General features: G+C 44.7%; 1 protein-coding gene across 1 annotated transcript in view; it reads left to right on the top strand.

Moving 5' to 3' along the window:
- The first annotated feature begins 378 nt into the window (after window positions 1–378).
- HGFAC (HGF activator) overlaps window positions 379–23,915 on the top strand; it is a 67,782-nt gene continuing 44,245 nt past the window's right edge. Inside the window, exons 1-4 of the mRNA XM_077816179.1 lie at window positions 379–453; window positions 2,105–2,159; window positions 3,839–3,935; window positions 22,732–22,805. Of these exons, the coding sequence (XP_077672305.1) occupies window positions 379–453; window positions 2,105–2,159; window positions 3,839–3,935; window positions 22,732–22,805 (301 nt within the window). The remainder of the gene's footprint in view (window positions 454–2,104; window positions 2,160–3,838; window positions 3,936–22,731; window positions 22,806–23,915) is intronic.

Here is a 23,915-nt window from a genome sequence, read left to right as displayed (position 1 = left end):
CTTTCTGAGTACAAGTAACATCAAGCTGGATCCTGTGGATGTGCTGAGTACATTTCATGCCCACTGAGTTCAGGGCAAGTGGAGGGCATTTATCTCCACACACGGCCTTTGAAAGCTATTCAGTCCCTGTGGTTTTAGTAAAATAGCTCCAAATACTGCATTCACATCAGCCCACAAAGAAGTTAATGATTAACACTGATAAGAGCTTTGATTACTTAACAAGTTAAAATACTCTAAAGTCAAGTGAACCACTGGGAGATTTTGGTATATCCAAATCTCTTGCGAAAGCCTGTAGCTGATTTATCCTCCAGCATCAAACCCCTGGGCAGCAGAACAGCCCAGCCCTACGGCTGTATTCAGGGTTTTTTGGAAAGGAAAATGAAGATGAAAGCCTGCAGTCCTTTTGCTGTTGTCATCCTGGCTTTGACTTTCAGCCATGACTGTACAGGGATGGTAAGTGTGATTTTCTTGTGATTTGGAATGGCTGGTCAGTGCACCAAAGGCTGGACATGAAATGATAGGCATGAGATACTTGTACTTGGGTTGAATGGGTAGAGCCAGACAGCAGGCTGAATTACACAAAGCAAGTTAGCTGACAAAATCTTTCGCCATGGATAATTTATCTGATAACTTTGTGGAAAATCAGGTATCATGTCAAGTAACAATATTACTGTGGTTATGCATGTAGGAGTCCTTTCACCTACCAGTAGGGTGGAAAGCAGCACCCAGCATGTAATACACTGCCCAGTTACCAAGGGAGGAGCACACATACAAGAAATGCCGGGGATCTGTAATGCTCTTGCCGAGCAGACAGGAGCACAAGTTATAAGGTTTCATCTATAAGACTCACCCCGGGCATCAAACTTCATGGATCTCTACCTCTAGATTGCCCTGTTGGGATCTGAACGTGGGCATCTACAGGAATGTAGGTATTTCAGACTTGGTGGTCAGGCTACTAAGCTTTCTCCTGGCTCAGGTCCTGATCCAGGCTCAACCTATGAGTGGCTAGGGGAGGGGCCAGTAGGGATTAATGATAACCCTAATGTTTGTGTTTGTATATATTTTTAAAGAATTGACTTGGAGCCATCTAACTGCACATAGCTAGCCTCAATAACCACCTGTTCTTACCTCTGTTGCTGGTGTCCTCCCACAAACCCTTTCAACAGTGTATTACATATTCTTGTTGCATCTTGTCTTGGATTGTAAGCATTCCAGGTCAGGGAATGTCTCTTTCTATGTGTTTCTACAGTGGCTAGCACAAAGGGCCTCAATCCTGATTGGGCCACTGGGTGTTGGATCAGGCCTTAGGTTGGGAGGTGATGGAGCTGTTGCAGGCTCTAGAGTATGGAGCTTGTTTCTTCCTTGCATCCATTTAAGCTTTTCCCTGTAGTAATAAACATCTCAAGCTGCTTTTTTAGAAGAATCAGGCTTGGCTCCTTATTTATTAACTTCCCTCTATCTATTTCTCCCCCTTCCTTATGTGCCAGTTCCCTTGATTGTTTTTCTGATGTTGAATTTATATTATATGGATATTGTATTTTAATCATGGCTTTATTGTTGTTTGTTGTCCTGAGTGCCTTTGGTGGTGGGGCACTTTATTATGTCCTACTATTATTCCTTATTTCTTGAGGCTGATTAGAATTAACATATTTAGTTTTATCAGTGTTCATTTCCTGGTCAGTGAGCTCAAATAGAGATTGCTTATAACTCAGCCCATGGGGAACACTGCTAAATGATGTGAAAGGCCAAAAGGTTGGGGGCATTGTTCATAGCTGTGAACTAGCTCTGAAAGACGTGCTCCCTGACAAAAGAAATAGGAACATATGTCCCTAGATAACAGAAAGGTATAATGAAGCTTGTCTTCTGCATTCTTGTACCATGTTTGGCTTTTCCTGGATAAGCCACGACCTTTCATCAGCTAATGTTTATTTATTCCCTTTCACAAGAATGTGCCCTAGCCAAAAGAACACACAAATAACAGGATTCTTGCCGAAGTGGTACATAACAAGTGTTTTGGGACACCTCTGAGTGTATGTTTTGTCCTTACAGAATGTTTCGTGTAATGGATTTATGTATTTCCAATCTGCATTATTTTTATTTGTAGAACCATGGGTCTACGCAAAGAAGAGGCTCAGTACCTGAAATCTTTCACCACAGAGGTACCAAATCAGATCTAACAGGTGTCAGTAATAACAACAAACTGCTTACCTGTATCTATGATATGCAACCCTATAATAAGCCTGTTTTTGTTTCAACATGAACTTTTTAAGACAGTGGTAGAGGAACAGAAAGATGGGCCCCAGTGCATATTTAATTATTTATACGCAGTGGAGCTGCTCTAACAGGAAATACTAAGAGATACTTGCCTCAGAATATCCAATAGTGCAGTGGCTAGGGCACCCTCCTGGGTCTGGAAAAGCCAAGTTCAAATCCCTTCTCCACATCAGGCAGAGCAGAGAATTGACCTGGGTCTCCCACATCATGACTGAGTGCTCTAGCCACTGGCTAAAAGATATAAAGGGGTTGGGGAGACATCACCACCTCTTCCTCTGGTGGTGCTATGTGCTGGACACAATCTGGTTGGAAGTTTCTGAGAACACCTACCAGATCAGGCCCCACAGGTAAGATAGGGAAAGATACTTACCTAGTCTGAGGATCATGATGGGGCTTAAGCGTGAGCTATATGCGGGCACCTAGACTGAAGTGGCTGTGCACATGCCCAGTGGCAGATTTGTAAGCAGCTAAGGGACTTTACCAGTGGAAATTCAGGTCCCTAGAACTTTAGGCACCTACAGAGTTAGGTGGCAGTTGAGGGGGAGCGTTTGCGTATCTAAATTTTGAATTTTAGCACCTAAAGTGGCAGCGAGGTGCCCAAATCCCTTTGTTGATCTAGCCCAGGAGTTGGTGGAAGCTCTCTAAAAAATGAAGGGGCCATGGATGCCTGAACCATGGCCCCGCCCTCGCACCATCCCCTCCCCCAAGGCCTTGCCCCCATGCTGCCCCTTCTTCCTGACCCCTTGCACCACTGATTCCCCTCAAGGCTCTGGCCCCATGCCACCCCTTCCGCCCAAACTTCTGCTCCCGTGCCGCCTCTTTCCCCCAAGTTCCCTCCCGCAGCTCACTTCTCTCTGCCCCTCCTCCCATCACATGCCCTTTTGGCCGGTAAAAAGTAGGAGGGTCTTGTCTAGCCTTACCTGCCTTATAGGGATCGCATCATCCCTTCTTAGGTAACTGTACTACTGAGGTGGTGGGCGTAGACTCATTGTTTCTAGACATCCATCTCAGTCCATTTTTCTTCACTTGTAATGAGCCTGTTCATTCCAAAAGTGATGATGATCTGATTGTTCCAATCAATGTTTGCCCCCATATTAAGTATCTTCCTCCACCCTTTACAACCCTCCTACCCCTTTGGCCATTTTTGTCTATTTGATTGTTTTACAGGCTGACACTTTACTTTATAACATCCTTTTAATGTGGTATAGAGGCCCAAAGAGTACTATTTCAGATATCACATTAATAATATGAATGTATTATTATTAATTATTATTATGTCTGGCTGTACCAGGAATTGCCATATGTTCATGAACTGAAATTATCTGAAATTTTTATTCTACCACTGACTGCTTAAATTATATTGCTTTAGCTGTAGCTCCTGCAGCTCCAGCGTACTCTAAGATTTCCTTTTCCTCTTACTATGCCAGAGTTCACAAGAAACAGGATCCACCATCCTGTTGAGATACCTGAAGATTCCTTTCCTTTAAATTAGCATGACTTTTGTGTAAGCAAAGACCTGCATGTCAGTGTGTGACTGCATGGAGGTTTTACTCTCGTATTTCAGTGTTTACGGAGGATGACCAGCTATGTTCGTTTCCCTTTCGGTATGGTGGAAGGATGTACCACGCATGTATATCAAATCTATTTTCTCGAAAGAAATGGTAAGTCAGCTTTGCAAAGAAATATTTGGTGCTTTATTTTAAATCAAAATGAGTAGGTATTTGATCATTAATCGTGTTTTTACCATAAATCTTTATGGGCCCAATCCAACACCCATTGAAGTCAACAGAAAGACTCCCACCGATATCAGTAAACATTGGCTCAGGCCCTATATACAGAAAGAGATGGGGCAATGCCAGTGTCTTAAGGCACAAAGAATGCACAAAAGTAGTGCAGAAGAATTACGTGTCATCGCACGAAAGGAATGCAGAAGAATTATTCATCATGGGTCATATGTATTCTTTCCTTGATTCATATATGGGAATTCCAATTCAGATCATTGGCAATTCCTTGTGTGGTATAAGTGGAGAATCTGACCCCTCTACTATTAACTCTCTGGACAGAATAAAAGATGGAATATAAACATATGTAATCAATGCACCAGGACTGATCTCCCTGCTGAAGAAGCAATCAAGTTTTGTGTGGGTAACAACTCAAAAGTTTACTACAGGAAAGCCAATCAAGTTTTTAGATGAAACCCTTTTTCCTGCCTGTACTTAAACTACAGTGAGACTGGCGCAAAGCTCATTATGGACGGTGCAGTTGTAGGTGGACTACAGCTATCCTTCAGAATATTTATTTTTATTATTATTCCAGATTCACTTACTTTTTAAAAATCTCAAAATCTTTTTCAGAGAGTCAAGGTCAAATTCTGTCCTTCCTTGCGTGTGGGAATTGTTATAATATTCACTATTATTTGTGTTACAGTAGTGTCTGGAGGGCCCCAGTCAAGTAGGGACCCCAGTGTGTTAGGCATTGTATAAACACAGAGAAGCAGACAGCCTCAAGCTTTGTCTACACTAGTATTTTTGTCAGCAAAACTTTTGTCAGTCAGGGGTGTGAAAAAGATACCCCCACCCCAACAGACAGAAGTTTCACTGGCAAAAGCATTGGTGTGGACAGCGCTATGTCAGTGGGAGAGTGTCTCTGGGTGACATAGCTACCGCCACTCGTTGCGGGTGGTTTAATTATGCCAGCAGGAGAGCTCTCTCCCGCTGGTTTAGAGTGGCTACACAGGAGAGCTTGCAGTGGCACAGATGCAGTAAGGTCTGCAGTGTAGACATAACCTTAGTTTACTACCAGACACAAGAAGTGGGCATAAGAAGACAAAACAGAGTTTGGACTAGGAAGTACAGGGGTATGACAATCTCTTTCCCTATAGATGATTTGTAAGTGGCAGATTTAAGGGTGTAGGTAAATGTGATAATGTTACAGAATGTGTCTGTAAATAGACATGCAGTAGAAGGCAGGTTCTAGTCCTTAGATTTTATTTTGGACAAGTGCCTTTTTTCATGATTTTGACATAGTGTTTCTTTGACTGCATATCTATTGTGGGTGTAAAGTGCTAGTGTAGGCAACATAGGGCAGTCACTCTCATGTGGACTCATTTAAACTACTATTGTTGTAACTGTGTCGGTTTCGGGTTATTAGAAAAGGTGGGTGAGGTAATATATTAATTGGACTAACTTCTCTTGGTGAGAGAGACAAGCTATCTATCCATTGTTGAAGCTGATTGTGATGTTCAGGAAGTTGAGACTAGTCGGGACTGTTCCAGAGAGAAATGCACCACAACATGCACCATGAAATCAATGATATACTTGAGATACATTGATGATATTTTTATCCCCGGACAGACAACTTAAAATCCATCACAGATTTCCACCACAATTTTAACATCCATCCTCTGTCCATTAAACACTTTCTGGAATATTCCCGCACCAGCATCAACTTCCTGGACACCACAATCAGCTTAAATAATGGAACCCTACAAATGACTATATACAAGAAGCCCATGGATCACCACACCTTCAACCCCAAAGACACCAAGAAATCTGTTATCTACAGCCAGGCACTCTGATACCACAGAATAAGCTCCAAAGAGAAAGTCCAGGATATACGCCTTAACACACTTAAAACTGCCTTCACCAAACAAGAACACTCCACCAGAGAAGTAGATTGCATCATGGATTGGGCCACCAAAATAACTTGAGAGAACCTGCTTCAATACATAAATAAAACTCCCTCTGGTCATATACCCCTAATTGTCATCTACCATCTCATACTGGGTATCCTCACACAACTACAACCCATACTCGACGGGGACCCCATCTTGCAAGAAATCATTCCTGAAACAACCCCCCAACCCAACCTCTCTAAGCTCATCATCAGAAGCAAGCTCCCCGCAGACCAGAACACACCAACTCAAGCAGCACTAGATCCTGTCAGAACAACAGATGCAAAACTTTGCAGAAATATCTCCCCCACACCAGTGATCAACACCTGCCACAACACACCTTTCAAGATCCATGTGTCCTACACATGCTTATCACAACATGTGGTATACCTCACTCAGTGACTAAATGCCCCAATAACAACTATGTGGGTGAAACCAGACAATCACTATGCTCTAGAATGAACTCACATAGGAAAATGATAAAAGACAAAAACACCATATCATCTGTGGGTGAACACTTCGCACAAAGTGATCACTCTGTATGTGACCTCTCCATCCTCATCCTCAAAGGAAACCTGCACAACACTTTCAAAAGATGAGCCTGGGAGCTTAAATTCATGACTTTGCTAGACACTGGATTTATGGCTTATTACAACAGTTCATAACCACTAAAAAAAACCACCCCTTTTTGTCATATGACTGCAGAGGTGTTTAATGTGTTACTTCAACTTGAATTGTACCTGAGAATATGTGCTAACTACTTATACTACACAATCTGTTCCATCTTGTATTTAGCTGTGACACTCTGAGTGCTTTTTCCAGACCTGAGGAAGAGCTCTGTGTAGCTCAAAAAAGCTTGTCTCTCTCATCAGCAGAAGTTGGTCAATAAAAGATATTACCTCTCCAATCTTGTCTCTCATTTAAACTAGGAAATTCAAGCTAGGAGATCACTTCTGATTATCCTGATTATCCACAGGTAACTAGCTGATGAGAAAGGCACCAATTAAACAATATTTCAAGAGTATCTTAATTCAATATAAATAATGTGAGCAATTTTCTTTCTGGAAACCTGCATCTAAGTGAGCCAACACACTAGTGATTGATCTTTAGGCCCATTTCAGTTTATTTCATATTCAGGAGGATTCTTAATTATACCTGAAATCCTCCATATAGATCTTTAACTAACTATGCCATAGAAATTGAAAAAGAGCCAATGTGTGGGATCCAAGGTTGGAACACAGTTGAGAGTTGACCGTGGGTGGCTTTCATTTGTGCTTCCTATTTTCAAATACAGTTTACAAGTTGGGAGATAAGAGAAGAGGTAGCTGTAGCTGCCTGATTTTGACAAGGCATGTCTGTTTCATCTTTATCTCTGACCTTTCTAGTGAACATATGCTCTTCTCTCATACGCTAAAAGCAACCTGACATGTCTTCAGAGATCTTGATGCCAGAAAACTAGCACTGCATAACAAAGAGAGAGTGCTGCCTTGTGCATTGTTTTTGTTAGATTATGTATTTATGAGTCTGTGCTGCACTGGAGTGATGTATGATAATGGACCTCAGATGACTCTGCTGACCGGTGAGCAGATAAGACTTCTCCTCCCTGCTCTTTTTGAGGTGTCTTATACTGGAAGGGACATTATCAGGGACTGTCATTGTGGCTGGCCCCCCTGCTCAAGAGTTGGGCACAGTCTGGCTTTTTATATAGCACTTGACAAACTAAAACAGGTTTCATAGCAGCACATTGTTCTGCTGATTTAAAGCTTTAGGTCCCAGCCTGGGGCACCAGCGTCTATTCTGCATTATGATGGCATAAGTTGAGCTACCCATACCCCAGACTTCCTAGCACACTCCCAAAACGTGGCTGCTCTAGCCCTTTTGTTTATGGAGCAACGTGGAAAAACTTGACTGTTCACCGAACGTGACTGTCTAGAGGACAAAGAAAGTCAGCCAGTGGGGTTGTGGAATACTTTTGGCAGACTCCCATAGCATGAGTCCAGTAGGGCTGCAACTACACTGCAAAGCAGTAAGGCTTTAACCTTAGGTCCCGGCTTGACTCACACTCGGATCCTCCACCTCTGTGGTGTCCTAGGACACTGAGTCTGAGTCCTAAGTTAGCGTGATTTGTGTGGAAGGGGGATTATGCCATAGGCGCTAACTTTAGCCAGCGCGCCCCAACTCCGCCCCCAGCCCCACCCCCATTCCAACCCCTTCCCCAAATCCCCACTCCCGCCTCCTTCTCCGGGCATGCGGCATTTCCCCTCCACCCCCCTCCCTCCCAGGCTTACGTGCAGCAAGCCTGGGAGGGGGGAGAAGCGGAGAGGCAGTGCGCTCAGGGGAGGAGGCAGAGCGGAGGTGAGTTGGGGGGATGCGGGGAGGGCCGTAGGAAGCGGAGATGAGTTTGGGGGTGGGGGGTGCAGAGGAAACGCTCCCTGCTCCAGCTCACTTCCGCTCAGCCTCTATCTCCTCCCCTAAGCATGCCACCGCTCCACTTCTCCCCCCTCCCTCACAGGCTTGCCGCGCATGAAATAGTTGATTTGTGGCAAGTCTGGGAGGGAGGGACGGGGAAGAAGCAGGGCGGTGGTGGCACGCTCAGGAGAGGAAGCAGAGGCGGGGCAGAGGTGAGATGGGCGCGAGGGCCAGCGGGGAGCTGCTGGTGGGTGCTGAGGACCCACCAATTTTTCCCTGTGGGTGCTTCAGCCCCAGAGCACCCACAGAGTCAGCGCCTATGGATTATGCTTGAGCCTGAGTTCAAATCCAGGGTTTATATTGCAGTGTAGAAATATCCTCTGAATACATTTCCCAGACCTTAAGAAGAGCTCTGAGTAGCTTGAAAGCTTGTTTCTTTCACCAACAGAAGTTGGTCCAATAAACGATGTTGTCAGGGAGCAGACCAAGCCCCCACTGTAGTTCACTGGTTGTTCAACGTGCACCATACCTGCAGCTGTGCTTGACCTTGTTCCAGCCCTGCTCCTGCTTGCTCCAGCCCTTGTTCTAGCCCTGCTCCAGACTGCTTCCAGTCCCTGCTCCTGCTATGCTTCAGACTTCTAGTTTTGACCCACCCTCCCCAGCTCTGCCTGTGGCTTACGACTCCAGTTGACCCTCCAGTTCTGGCATTCAGCTTCTGTGTCTCCAGCACTGATCTCTGGCTCTGCCTCTGGCTTACAACTCTGGTTTCCCCTCCCCCCACTCTGGCATTTGGATTTCTACCCGTCTGCTACTGACCCTCGGCTCATTTCCTGGACTCCATCCACCCTTGACCCAGCTCTAACCTGTAGGCTGAACTCTTCTCTTCACCATTAGGCCTGACCACCCACGGTTTGGTTGGCAATAAATATTACCTCACCCACCTTATCTCTTTATTTAATAGCTGACATTTTAGGGCCTGATCCAAAACCCATTCAAGTCAGTAGAGGAGTCTGTGATGGTTTTAGTCACAGAGACCCCTTTGGGACTGTCAACTGACGTGCTGGAGTTACCTCTGAGACCATTTTCCACTGCCAGCTTGGGACTCCAGAACCTTCCTTGTTGAGCCAGACATGCTAGCCTGCTGTAACACAGACCCAGGTCTGGTCCATACTCCCAAAGCTGCAGGCTTTAACCAAAAACTGTTCAGCAGGTCACCTATCTCCAGCACCCAGACACCCCGCTCCCAATGGGATCCAAACCCCAAATAAATTCATTTTACTCTGTATAAAGCAGATACAGGGTAAACTCATAAATTGTCCTCCCTCTATAACACTGATAGAGAGATATGCACAGCTGTTTGCTCCCCGAGGTATTAATCACTTACTCTGGGTTTAATAATAAACAAAAGTGATTTTAGTAAGTATAAAAAGTAGGATTTAAGTGGTTTCAAGAAATAACAGACAGAACAAAGTAAGTTACCACGCAAAATAAAACAAAACACACAAGTTTAAGCCTACTACATTAAAAAACTGAATACAGGTAAATCTCACCCTCAGAGATGTTCCAATAAGCTTTCTTTTTGAGTATAAGCTTTCGTGAGCTACAGCTCACTTCATCCGAATGCATCCGATGAAGTGAGCTATAGCTCACGAAAGCTTATGCTCAAATAAATTGGTTAGTCTCTAAGGTGCCACTAGTAATCCATTTCTTTTTGCGAATACAGACTAACACGGCTGCTACTCTGAAACCAAGAAGCTTCTTTCACAGACTAGACTGCTTCCTAGTCTGGGCCCAATCCTTTCCCTGGTACAGTTCTTGTTAGTTTCAGCAAGCATCTTAGGTGAAAAGCAGGGGATTTTACATGATTGGGACCCTCATGTGTTCTGTTCCACTCCCTTTTATAGCTTTGGCAACAGGCGGGAATCTTTTGTCTCTCTGGGTCCCCACCCCTCCTTCTAAATGGAAAAGCACCAGATTTAAGATGGATTCCAGTACCAGGTGACAGGGTCACATGTCCTGTGAGACCCCCCAAGCCTCCATTCTTTCCGGCCTGACTCACACGAGCATAGGAAGGCTTATAAGTAAACAGAGCCTTTTACAACCCATTGTCCTGGTCAATGGGAGCCATCAAGATTCTAAACCACCATTAATGGCCCAAACGTTGCATAATTACAATAGGACTTTAGAGTAATACTTCATATTTCTAGCTTCAGATACAAGAATGATACATTCATACAAATAGGATGAACACACTCAGTAGATTATAAGCTTTGTAATGATACCTTAACAAGAGACCTTTTGCATTAAGCATATTCCAGTTACATCATATTTACACTCATAAGCATATTTCCATAAACATATTGAGTGCAACATCACAGAGTCTTTCTATTTACTTCAATAACATTTGGATCAGACACTTAATAAGCCGTTTTTTAGTTCTGCTGCTGGATTTTATATGCAGAACTCTTGAGCTGTGGGCCTGGCCCAACCCAACTCCTAGTGACTTTAATTTTATTATTTGTGTTATGGTAGCATCTAGGAGCCCAGTCATGGACCAAGATCCCATTATAGTAGGCACTGTACACATACATAATGAAAAGACAGTCCCTGCCCAATCTGCATATAAAACAAGAGACAAAAGGTGGATACAGACACATAGATGGGTGATCACAGGGAAACATTCAGACAATATTGGGCAGTATAATATATAATATGTCAATTGCCTAAGTGTAATATATAACATGTCAATTGCCTAAGTGTTGTCAAGTGTTTGGTAGGCATCACAGCACAGGAGAGTTTTAAGAAGGGATTTAAAGGATGACTGTGAAATAGCTTTACGAATATTTATGGGGAGATCCTCCCAAGCATGAGTTGCAGCTTGGGAGATGATACGTAGGGTGGGAACAGGACCTTGAATGTGAAGATGAGCAGTTTGTGTTCGATATGGTGGAGAAACGGGGAGGAGGCAGTGCAGGGAGCAACGTCAGGACCTGTAACTTCAATAGCAGAACATATTTAAAGAGGAAAAAAGATTCTAAACAAGTTGATTATGAATCCCATCTGCTGAAGGACAGAGTTGGGTGATTTTAATTTTGGGTTTCAGAGTAACAGCTGTGTTAGTCTGTATTCACAAAAAGAAAAGGAGTACTTGTGGCACCTTAGAGACTAACCAATTTATCTGAGCATTAGCTTTCGTGAGCTACAGCTCACTTCATCGCATCCGATGAAGTGAGCTGAAGCTCACGAAAGCTTATGCTCAAATAAATTGGTGTATGCATCCAATGAAGTGAGCTGTAGCTCACGAAAGCTTATGCTCAAATAAATTGGTTAGACTCTAAGGTGCCACAAGTACTCCTTTTCTTTTTAATTTTGGGGTAAATCTTAGCTTTTTCTAACCATCCCCCAGAGTTTTGTTGTTTAAAGTCTTTATTTAGCTCTTTTGTCATTAATCAGAACTCTATAGAGCCTTTTCCATTAGCTTCTCACATGCCAGTTAACGTAGGGCTGGTCTAGTAAGCCAGTCTTGCAGCAATATCTCAGCTGTAAAGATCCAGACTCCCTTTACCCATCACTACTGACACAAATGGGGCATTAAATGCGGAGCCTGAGCGCATTTCAGGAACAATATCATAAGCACTATGGTCTCAGTGACAACTTTTAACTTAATGCTTAATTTAACTCTAATGTAACAGTTGTGGAACAACCATAGACCATCCTTTAAGAGGGCCTGATCTCATCTCCAGTATAAGCCATGGAAGGTGTCCCATTGACTTGAACGGAGCTAAGTGGACCCTAATTCTTTTAACTTCAAAATGCTTCTTTAATCTTGGTAATTTTTAATTGGACTATCGTGCATCATTCTTTCTATCTCGTCCATTTCATTCTGGACACTGACCCAAATGCCCAGGGTTTAATTAGATTCTGTATGTGAATTAAAACCTCTAAAATGCTACTTAAAATCCAAATAAGAAACAAACAAACTGTTGGAATTAAAACAGTATGTATACCTTACAAAATAATTTTAATCTTGCATGTGAAGCCTTGGGAAAAAAGGATATTAGATTTTTAAAAAATAAGGCTGTTCAATTAATGTTAAGAAGATGCATAATAGAACAGTGAAATATAATTGATCAGGTAGTTTAAATAAAACAAAAGAAGGGTATAGAAGGGTACAGCTTGCTCAGGAAGAATAGGCAGGGAAAAAAGGGAGGAAAAAAAGGGAGGAGGTGTTGCCCTATATATTAAAATTGTATACGCTTGGACTGAGGTTCAGATGGAAATAGGAGACAGACTTGCTGAAAGTCTCTGAGTAAGGATGAAAGCAGTAAAAACCAAGGATGATGTCCTGGTAGGGGTCTACTACAGACCACCTAACCAGGAAAAAGAGATGGCATGAGGCTTTTTTTAAACTAACAAAATCATCCAAAGCACAGGACATGGTGGTGATAGGGGACTTCAACTACTCAGACATCTGTTGGAAAAATAACACAGCAGGGCACAGATTATCCAACAAGTTCTTGGAATATATTGGAGACAATTTTTTATTTCAGAAGGTGGAGAAAGCGACTAGGGGAGAGAGGCTGTTCTAGATTTGATTTTGACAAATAGGGAGGAACTGGTTGAGAATTTGAAAGTGGAAGGCAGCTTGGGTGAAAGTGGTCATGAAATGGTAGAGTTCATGATTCTAAGGAATGGTAGGAGGGAGAACAGCAAAATAAAGATAATGGATTTCAAGAAGTCAGGCTTTAGCAAACTCAGGGAGTTGGTAGGTAAGATCCCATGGGAAGCAAGTCTAAGGGGAAAAACAACTGAAGACAGTTGGCAGTTTTTCAAAGAGACATTATTAAGGGCACAAGAGCAAACTATCCCACTGTGTAGGAAAGATAGGAAGTATCTTTCAAAAGACTACCCTGGCTTAACCAGGAGATCTTCAATGATCTAAAAATCAAAAAAGAGTCCTACAAAAAATGGAAACTAGGTCAAATTACAAAGGATGAATATAAACAGATAATACAAGTATGTAGGGACAAAATTAGAAAGGCCAAGGGTAGACAAGGTGGGGGTGGGGGAAAATAATAACAGAAAATGTGGAAATGGCAGAGGTGCTTAATGACTTCTTTGTTTCGGCTTTCATCAAGAAGGTTGGTGATGATTGGACGTCTAACATAGTGAATGCAAGTGAAAATGAGGTAGGATCAGAGGCTAAAATAGGAAAAGAACAAGTTAAAAATTACTTCGACAAATTAGATGTCAAGTCACCAGGGCCTGATGAAATGCACCCTAGAATATTCAAGGAGCTGACTGAGGAGATATCTGAACCATTAGCGATTATCTTTGAAAAGTCATGGAAGACGGGAGAGATTCCAGAAGACTGGAAAAGGGCAAATATAGTGCCCATCTATAAAAAGAGAAATAAGGACAACCCGGGGAATTACAGACCAGTCAGCTTAGCTTCTGTACCTGGAAAGATAATGGAGCAAATAATTAAGCAATCAGTTTGCAAACATGTAGAAGCTAATAAGGTGATAAGTAACCGCATGGATTTGTCAAGAACAAATGGTGTCAAACCAACCCAGTAGCTTTCTTTGACAGGGTAACAAGTCTTGTGGATGGGGGGAAGTGGTAGAAATGGTATATCTTGACTTTAGTAAAGCTTTTGATACTGTCTTGCATGACCTTCTCACAAACAAACTAGGGAAAGGCAACCTAGATGGAGCTATTATAAGGTGGTGCATAACTGGTTGGAAAATCATTCCCAGAGGGTAGTTATTAGTGGTTCAAAGTCATGCTGGAAGGGCATAACAAGTGGGGTCCCACAGAGATCAATTCTGGGGCCGGTTCTGTTCAATGTCTGCATCAATGATTTAGATAATGGCATATAGAGAGTATACTTTATAAAGTTTGTGGACAATACTAAGCTGGGAGGGCTTTTGAGGATAGGATTACAATTCAAAATGATCTGAACAAACTGGAGAAATGGTCTGAAGTAAATAGGATGAAATTCAATAAGGACAAATGCAAAGTAGTCCATTTAGGAAGGAACAATCAGTTGCACACCTACAAAACGCGAAATGACTGCCTAGGAAGGAGTACTGCAGAAACTGATCAGGAGAGTCAGAGTGGACCACAAGCTAAATATGAGTCAATAGTGTGACACTATTGCAAAAAACCTGAACATCATTCTGGGATGTATTAGCAGGAGTGTTGTAAACAAGACACAAGAAGTAATTCATCCGCTCTACTCCGCTCTGATTAGGCCTCAACTGGAGTATTGTGTCCAGTTCTGGGCACCACATTTCAGGAAAGATGTAGACAAATTGGAGAAAGTCAAGAGAAGAGCAACAAAAATGATTAAAAGTCTAGAAAACATGACCTCTGAGGGAAGATTGAAAAAATTGGGTTTGTTGCGTCCAGAAAAGAGAAGACTGAGAGAGGACATGGTAACAGTTTTCAAGTACATAAAAGGTTGTTAAAAGGAGGAGGGAAAAGAATGGTTCTTAACATGTGAGGATAGGACAAGAAGCAATGAGCTTAAATTGCAGCAAGGGAGGTTTAGGTTGGACATTACGAAAAACTTCTTAACTGTCACAGTGGTTAAGCACTGGAATACATTGCCTAGCAATGTTGTGGAATCTCCATCAATGGAGCTATTTAAGAGCAGGTTAGACAAATACATGTCAGGAATGGTCTTGATCAGCAGTTCTCAAACTTTAGCAAGCCAAGAACTCCCATTTTGATTTAAAAATTTTCAGGACCCCAACCCCACCACTCAGCCCTTGCCCTGCCCACTTCCCGGAGGCCACGCCCCGGTTCACTTCATCCCCCCTCCCTCTGTCACTTACTGTCTCCCGCCCTCACTCACTTTCACCAGGCTGGGGCCGGGGGTTGGGGTGCAGGAGCGGGTGCAGGCTCTGGGAGGAAGTTTGGGTGCAGGAGGAGGTATGGGCTCTGGGAGGGAGTTTGTGTGCAGGAGGGAATGCAGGGGTGCGGGCTCTGGGAGTTTGGGTGCAGGATGGAGTGGGGAGGGAGTTTGGGTTCTGGAGGGGGCTCAGGGCGGGGTAGGGTTGAGGGGTGCGGAGGGGATGACAGAGGGAGTTTGGGGGGGCGGGAAGGGGTATGGGCTCTGGGACAGAGTCTGGGTGTGGGCTCTGGGCTGGGGAGGGGGTTGTGGTATGGGAGAAAGTAAGGGGGGGCGACGCTTACCTCAGGCAGCTCCCGAAAGTGACTGGCACATCCCTCTGGCAGTGGCTCCTAGGCAGGGGGCGAGGGGGTCTCCGTGCGCTGCCCCTGCTCACAGGCACCAGCCCCGCAGCTCCCATTGGCCGTAATTCCCAGCCAATGAGAGCTGCAGAGTCAGCGCTCAGGCCGGGGGCAGCGCGCGGAAACTCCCTGCCCCGTCTGGCCGCAGGGATGTGCTGGCCGCTTCCAGGAGCAGCGCGGACCCAGGGTCACTACTTCTCTCCCTACCTCCCACCGCCTGTTTCACAGTTGTTTCCTGGTGTGAAGCAGGCACTGGGAGGGAGGCTGAGGAGTTGAGGGAGTGGGGAGGAGTTAAACAGCTGGGCCCACAGACTCCCTGGAGTACCCTCGGAACCCCAGGGGTCCATGGACCCCAGTTTGAGAAACGCTGGTGTAGATAATACTTAGTCCTGCCATGAGTGCAGGGGATTGAACTAGATGACCTCTAGAGGTCCCTTCCAGTCCTAGGATTCTATGAAAAGAACCTTTCTTTATAACACTCCACTGTCATGCTGTTATTCTGTGGGGATACTCCCTCTACAGGTAATATTTATTATGATACATCAGAGTAGGGTAAAAAGGATGGGCTAAAGGCCAAGGGCCAGGGCTCTCTCTGGTTTGGGCTGTGGATGACCTGGGTTCAGTTCTCAGCTCAGCTGCAAACTTCCTGTGTGACCTTGGATAAATGACTTAATCTATGCTGTGCCTTCATGCCCTTTCTGTAAAATAAGGATAATAGTTCCCTCAACAGAGGATGAAATCCATTAGAAAGTGAGAAGCACTCAAAAAAGGGGAGCAGCATTTGACCCTTACTGTTGCAAAGAGTTGAGATTCTGTCGGTGAATCTGGAAATCACCCTTTTATAGTTCCTCATTTGTAATTATTCCTGTCTGGGCAGCTAAAAAGTGGAAATACTTTGAGGAACAGAAAAAAAAGCACATTTGCCATAGAAAGCAGAGAAAAGTCCCTTTGTGGACAACTTCCCCCATCTCTACAATTTATAAGAGGTTACTTTCAAAAAGCAAAAATGGGTTAGGCTCTATCTTAATTATGATGAATAAAGCCAGCCTTCATGTATTCTTTTAGATGTTTATTTTTGTCTTTTCTTTTTTAATCTTAGTAATATCAGGAATGCTAAGTCAGGATTTCCTTGGTTTTGCTGGAGGACTCAGCTCTCAGTTCCACATCTGTTCGTAGCCTGTCTTTAACTGAAGGGAGGTGGGGGGGGGGATGTATCTTTCACAAAGTTCCTTTTTATCCCCAGTGTTTATTCCCCAGGAGCTTGAATTAAATTGATGCTAATTAATTTTAAAAAGGATAATCTCACAAGGTAGAGTAGGATGATAAATGTGTAATGGGAATTTATAGAGCAACAACAAGAAGGAAGTTAATATAGGTGCCTTTGGGTATGATAAAGTAAATTAACTATGGTAGCCTGTAGTGGCCCTATGTCTGTACTGTGCTCATGAGCATCTTTGTCAGCTAATTTACTCTTCAGACCTGTGATGGGGTTTACGGACCCCTCACTACAGCCAAGGCTGAAGCGGTACTGGGCTAGGAAAGCTGTCCCCCTCAGGCGCAGCTGAGCAATGCTCCTGGGGAAAGGAACACTATAAAAAGAGCTCCAGCAACCCAGGCCAGAGGGGCAGGGGGAGGAGAGAAGCCATTTCCTGGAGGAGTACTGCCCTGCTACAGGAGGAGAAGGAGCTCTTACTGAGGAGGTCCAGCTCTGAGTCTTTCTCCTCTTCCCCTTGCTATAGGGAGAGCCAGAGGGTTGCCTGCATCGGCCCTGAGACTCTGGGGGTTTGGAACAAAGGACTATAATCAAACAACATCCATGCCCCAAACTGAGACATTGGGTGAGGTAGGAAGTGGCCTGGGGAAGATGAACAGGAGGCAGGCCAAGCATAGGCCAGTCCATGCTGGCACACTTTCAGGACCCTGGGCCAGGACCTGGTGGAGAGGGAGGGCCTGGGTTCTCCCTACCTCCCCTAGATTCCCTTATGCATAGCCCAAGGATGGGAAGCTACCGAAAAGAAAGCTGACCCAGCTGAACCCCGTTTAGGGGGTCCCTAACACATTGAACTGAAAAGAGACTACAGCAGCTGGCCCTGGTCACTAGGCCTGCTGACCAGACAGCGCACTCTCCTATGAGACTCTATTAAAAGAAGCTTGTCATTCATCATTTTCTGGGGTCAGATCCTGCCCTTTCTTTGAGCCATGCATAGAGGGTCCTTGTGATGATCACCACTTCCATGTGATAGAGGGGAGGTAAGTGGTTTTTGTGGCACTGTCTCACCCCTAAACATGGCAGGCCAGGCAGAAAAGATGCTAATTGTCCCCACTTTGGCATCATGTAACCTTCAATTAAGGTGAGAGAGGTCAGAATGCTTGTCATAAATATAAAGGGAAGGGTAAACCCCTTTAAAATCCCTCCTGGCCAAAGGAAAACTCCTCTCACCTGTAAAGGGTTAAGAAGCTAAAGGTAACCTCGCTGGCACCTGACCAAAATGACCAATGAAGAGACAAGATACTTTTAAAAGCTGGGAGGAGGGAGAGAAATAAAGGGTCTCTGTCTGTCTATATGCTGTTTTTGCCGGGGATAGACCAGGAATGGAGTCTTAGAACTTTTAGTAAGTAATCTAGCTAGGTATGTGTTAGATTATGATTTCTTTAAATGGCTGAGAAAAGAATTGTGCTGAATAGAATAACTATTTCTGTCTGTGTATCTTTTTTGTAACTTAAGGTTTTGCCTAGAGAGATTCTGTATGTTTTGAATCTAATTACCCTGTAAGGTATCTACCATCCTGATTTTACAGAGGGGATTTCTTTACTTCTATTTACTCCTATTTCTATTAAAAGTCTTCTTGTAAGAAAACTGAATGCTTTTTCATTGTTCTCAGATCCAAGGGTTTGGGTCTGTGGTCACCTATGCAAATTGGTGAGGCTTTTTACCAAACCTTGTACAGGAAATGGAGTGCAAGGTTTTGGAAAATATTTGGGGGGAAAGACGTTTCCTAAGGAAATAGAAAGATACATCCTAGATGGGAAGCCCAAAACTGTAATTGAGGCAGGAGAGATTGGAGCCAGATGGGTGGAGGTGGCCAAGAAGAAGAAAACTGGTCGCAGTTGGAGCGGAGACCAGAAGGGACAACCCCAGACCACACTCTATTACCGGGGGCCGCCCAAAGCCCCACATACCTCCCAAAGAACCCTCCAGACCCCTTATCGTCCCACCACCCTGTTCTCCAGCAACCCTCCTCGCCCCAGTGACCCGTCAGCTGGACGATGTTTTAAATGTAACAAGCTGGGGCATGTAAAGGCCAACTGCCCCAAGAACCCCAACAGATTACAGTTCATTGCGCCGGAATCACACCAGAGGTCCGCAGGCCCAGATACCCTTGGAGTGGAGGGAAACTGTGAGTGTGGGCGGGAAGAAGGTCACCGCATGGAGGGACACCGAAGCACAAGTGTCAGCTATCCATGCTTCCTCAGTGGACCCCAATTTAATCAACCCAGAGATCCAAGTGACAATTCAACTCTTCAAGTCCAACTCATTCAATTTGCCTACAGCCAAGTTGCCTGTCCAGTACCAGGGCTGGTCAGGAATGTGGACTTTTGCAGTCTATGATGATTATCCCATCCCCATGCTGTTGGGGGAAGACTTGGCCAATCATGTGAAGCGGGCCAAGAGGGAGGGAACGGTCACCCGCAGCCAGGCTAAGCAAGCCATGAGGCCTAGCTCTATTCTGGAAACTTCTATCAGGACCCACTCAGAGGTGATGGACCCGGACCCCAGGCCAATGTCTGCAACAGCAGTAGTGGATCCAGTCCCAGAGACCCAGACGGAACCAATCCCAGAACCGGAACCAGCCGAACAACCAACACCAGACCCATTGCCAGCACTGAATCCAGTACTTGCAACCTCAACGCAAGAGGGCCCCACCGAACCTGAACTGGCAGCAGCTGATAACCCTACACAAGAGGCTCAGTCAGAGCCTGAATGCCAACATAGTGCACTAGCGGAAAGCGGTTCACAGTCAACGGAAACAGCCCCATCCCCTACATCGCTTCCAGAGAGACCAAGCATAGGTCCACAATCCAATGAGGAACTGATGTCTCCAGCATCAAGGGAACAGTTCCAGACCGAACAGGAAGCAGATGAAAGCCTCCAGAGAGCTTGGACGGTGGCACGGAGCAACCCACCGCCTCTCGGAGCAACCCACAGCCTCAAGGAAACTCTTTCTGGTGGACACCAGGAAGACTGGCATCCTCAGAGACAGTTGGTAGTTCCAACTAAATACCGGGCCAAACTCTTGAGCTTAGCCCATGATCACCCTAGTGGCCATGCTGGGGTGAACAGGACCAAAAGACCGTTTGGGGGGGATCATTCCACTGGGAGGGAATGGGCAAGGAGGTTTCTACCTATGTCCGGTCTTGTGAAGTATGCCAAAGAGTGGGAAAACCCCAAGACCAGGTCGAAGCCCCTCTCCAGCCACTCCCCATCATTGAAGTTCCATTTCAGCGAGTAGCTGTGGATATTCTGGGTCCTTTTCCGAAAAAGACACCCAGAGGAAAGCAGTACATACTGACTTTCATGGATTTTGCCACCCGATGGCCGGAAGCAGTAGCTCTAAGCAACACCTAAAAGTGTGTGCCATGCACTAGCAGACATTTTTGCCAGGGTAGGTTGGCCCTCCGACATCCTCACAGATGCAGGGACTAATTTCCTGGCAGGAACTATGGAAAACCTTTGGGAAGCTCATGGGGTAAATCACTTGGTTGCCACTCCTTACCACCATCAAACAAATGGCATGGTGGAGAAGTTTAATGGTACTTTGGGGGCCATGATACGTAAATTCGTAAATGAGCACTCCAATGATTGGGACCTAATGTTGCAGAAGTTGCTCTTTGCCTACAGAGCTGTACCACACCCCAGTTTAGGGTTTTCCCCATTTGAACTTGTATATGGCCATGAGGTTAAGGGGCCATTGCAGTTGGTGAAGCAGCAATGGGAGGGATTTACACCTTCTCCAGGAACTAACATTCTGGACTTTGTAACCAACCTACAAAACACCCTCCGAACCTCTTTAGCCCTTGCTAGAGAAAACTTACAGGATGCTCAAAAAGAGCAAAAAGCCTGGTATGATAAACATGCCAGAGAGCGTTCCTTCAAAGTAGGAGACCAGGTCATGGTCTTAAAGGCGCTCCAGGCCCATAAAATGGAAGCATCGTGGGAAGGGCCATTCACGGTCCAGGAGTGCCTGGGAGCTGTTAATTATCTCATAGCATTCCCCACCTCCAACCGAAAGCCTAAGGTGTACCATATTAATTCTCTAAAGCCCTTTTATTCCAGAGAATTAAAGGTTTGTCAGTTTACAGCCCAGGGAGGAGACGACGCTGAGTGGCCTGAAGGTGTCTACTATGAAGGGAAAAGTGCTGGTGGTGTGGAAGAGGTGAATCTCTCCATGATCCTTGGGCGTATGCAGTGACAGCAGATCAAGGAGCTGTGCACTAGCTACGCGCCAACGTTCTCAGCCACCCCAGGACTGACTGAATGGGCATTCCACTCCATTGACACAGGTAAATGCTCACCCAATTAGAGTCCAACCTTACTGGGTGTCTCCTCAAGCTAAAACTGCTATAGAACGGGAGATCCAGGATATGTTACAGATGGGTGTAATCCGCCCCTCTGGAAGTGCATGGGCATCTCCAGTGGTTTTAGTTCCCAAACCAGATGGGGAAATACGTTTTTGTGTGGACTACCGTAAGCTAAATGCTGTAACTCGCCCAGACAACTATCCAATGCCACGCACAGATGAACTATTAGAGAAACTAGGATGGGCCCAGTTCATCTCTACTTTGGACTTAACCAAGGGGTACTGGCAGGTACCGCTAGATGAATCTGCCAAGGAAAGGTCAGCCTTCACCACACATCTCGGGCTGTATGAATTTAATGTACTCCCTTTTGGGCTGCGAAATGCACCCGCCACCTTCCAAAGACTTGTAGATGGTCTCCTAGCGGAATTACGAGAATATGCAGTCGTCTGCCTTGACGATGTGGCCATATTTTCGGATTCCTGGGCAGACCACCTGGAACATCTACAAAAAGTCCTTGAGCGCATAAGGGAGGCAGGACTAACTGTTAAGGCTAAGAAGTGTCAAACAGGCCTAAACAGAGTGACTTACCTTGGACACCAGGTGGGTCAAGGAACTATCAGCCCCCTACAGGCCAAAGTGGATGCTATCCAAAAGTGGCCTGTCCCAAAGTCAAAGAAACAGGTTCAATCCTTCTTAGGCTTGGCCGGTTATTACAGACGATTTGTACCGCAATACAGCCAAATCGCCACCCCACTGACAGACCTAACCAAAAAGAAACAGCCAAATGCTGTTCAGTGGACCGAAAAATGTCAGAAGGCCTTTAACAAGCTTAAAGCGACACTCATGTCTGACCCTGTACTAAGGGCCCCAGACTTTGACAAACCGTTCCTAGTAACCACAGATGCGTCCGAGCGTGGTGTGGGAGCAGTTTTAATGCAGAAAGGACCTGATCAAGAATTCCACCCTGTAGTGTTTCTCAGCAAAAAACTGTGGGGGGAAAGACATTTCCAAACAGCTCTTCCCCAGTAACCAGTATTTGTTTGGTGGTGGTAGCGGCCAATCCAAGGACAAAGGGTGGAATATTTTGTACCTTGGGAAGTTTTGACCTAAGCTGGTAAAGATAAGCTTAGGAGGTTTTCATGCAGGTATCCTAGCGTTCAGAGTGGGGGAGGAACCTTGACAATGCTCAACTCAAAGACCCCGAGTGATTCCTCCAGCAAAACCAGGGTTAACAAGACTTGGCATTCCTGATGTTTCCACAGTAAAAAGCAAGCAGAAAATAAAACAACTTTAAGGAAAAAAAATAAAAATACCCACAACAATTTTTTTTCAGGTCTTCTTTATTAATCACATCTGTTTAAATGCCTTTTGCAGATCACCCCTAAGTATTACTGTCCTTACTACTGCTGTAATTAAAATAAATAAAATATCAGCTCTTAATAGTTCATACTAAGTGGTTTTGAAGGATGTTCTTGTCTCAGTTGATGCAGGGTTGTTTACAAAGCTGCATTAAACTACACTTTTAATTCTTTCAGGTGTTCAACCACACATAACTATGATCGCGACAGGAAGTGGGGTTATTGTGCTTCTGTGTCCAAAGACCATGTAGGTAAGGCAAGTAATTAATAACATCAGCAACAAGCCTCTGAAAAGGACAATTGCCCTGCAATATCCAGTATTTTGTTATTAATTATTATTAGATGGTGATTTATTATCTATCCATCAAGAGTGCATGATGCTTTATAGACAAGTAAAAGGTGAAACCCTTGTTCTGGGGATCTCACAATCAAGGTTGGACATAACACAGGGAAGTGGAAGTAGGGGAAGGATGATATTTCCACAGAATAAGGAACTTACTAGGTTATTTCTTGTGCGGTATGCACGCTAGAGGCCAGATCTTCGGCTGGTGTAGCTACACTGATGTCTGTATAGCTACACTGATTTACAGCAACTGAGGATCTGGGCCTTTCTCTATTTTAAAAATATTAAAATATGAACTATTCATATAATAGTGTTGGGTTTAAACTTTTTTTCTGGAGTCTGGATCAGTGCTGGAAAGTGAAACCTGTCATTTGTCCATCACACTCACGCACTCTGTTCCCATGTATGTTTTCAGTACCCCATGCTGTGAAATTAAAGCCTGAGCCCTATTCTTTGGTTAAATGTCAGTGCTATTCCTGTGCATAGGGAAAATCCTACTCGCTATAGGTGAGGCCCAACTTCATCTCATATTGCCAGGCATGCAAAACAGTATCTTTCTGGGGAAAGGATATGGATGAATCCTGGACTCACTCCCCCTATAATACATTCTGCATCAGTCACCAGCTCTAGGTCTGGAGGGATCAGCAGCATGTTTAGATGCCCTGTAGGAATATCCAGGTATGGAAGTGACGTGACTGTTAGACTGCCAAAAGGCTATATAGAAAAAAACAGCCTATCTCCCTTTGGGCTTTCACACTCACACTCTCCAGGTTCAACATCTTCCCTGCCTCCCTTTCTTGGCTTCCCAAGATTTAGCAGATAGGAGGAAAGCAAGTCCTGCATGCAGCATTTGGGCACACAAAGAAGGCACACAAGTAGTCCTGGCAAATTACGGCTCTAAATGTAGTCATGCTGCAGGAGCACTGAATTCATGAGGTTGCTAGCACTGCACTCTGCGCTTATGTAATGGAACTGTGTTTCATTTGGTAAGTTATGGAATTAAAGCAATCTTTCTAAT

Source organism: Eretmochelys imbricata, chromosome 4 (assembly GCF_965152235.1).
Source record: "Eretmochelys imbricata isolate rEreImb1 chromosome 4, rEreImb1.hap1, whole genome shotgun sequence".
In the NCBI taxonomy this organism is placed as follows: domain Eukaryota; kingdom Metazoa; phylum Chordata; order Testudines; family Cheloniidae; genus Eretmochelys; species Eretmochelys imbricata.
The sequence above is the reverse complement of the archived record's forward strand: the minus strand, read 5'-3'. Positions and strand labels throughout refer to the sequence as shown.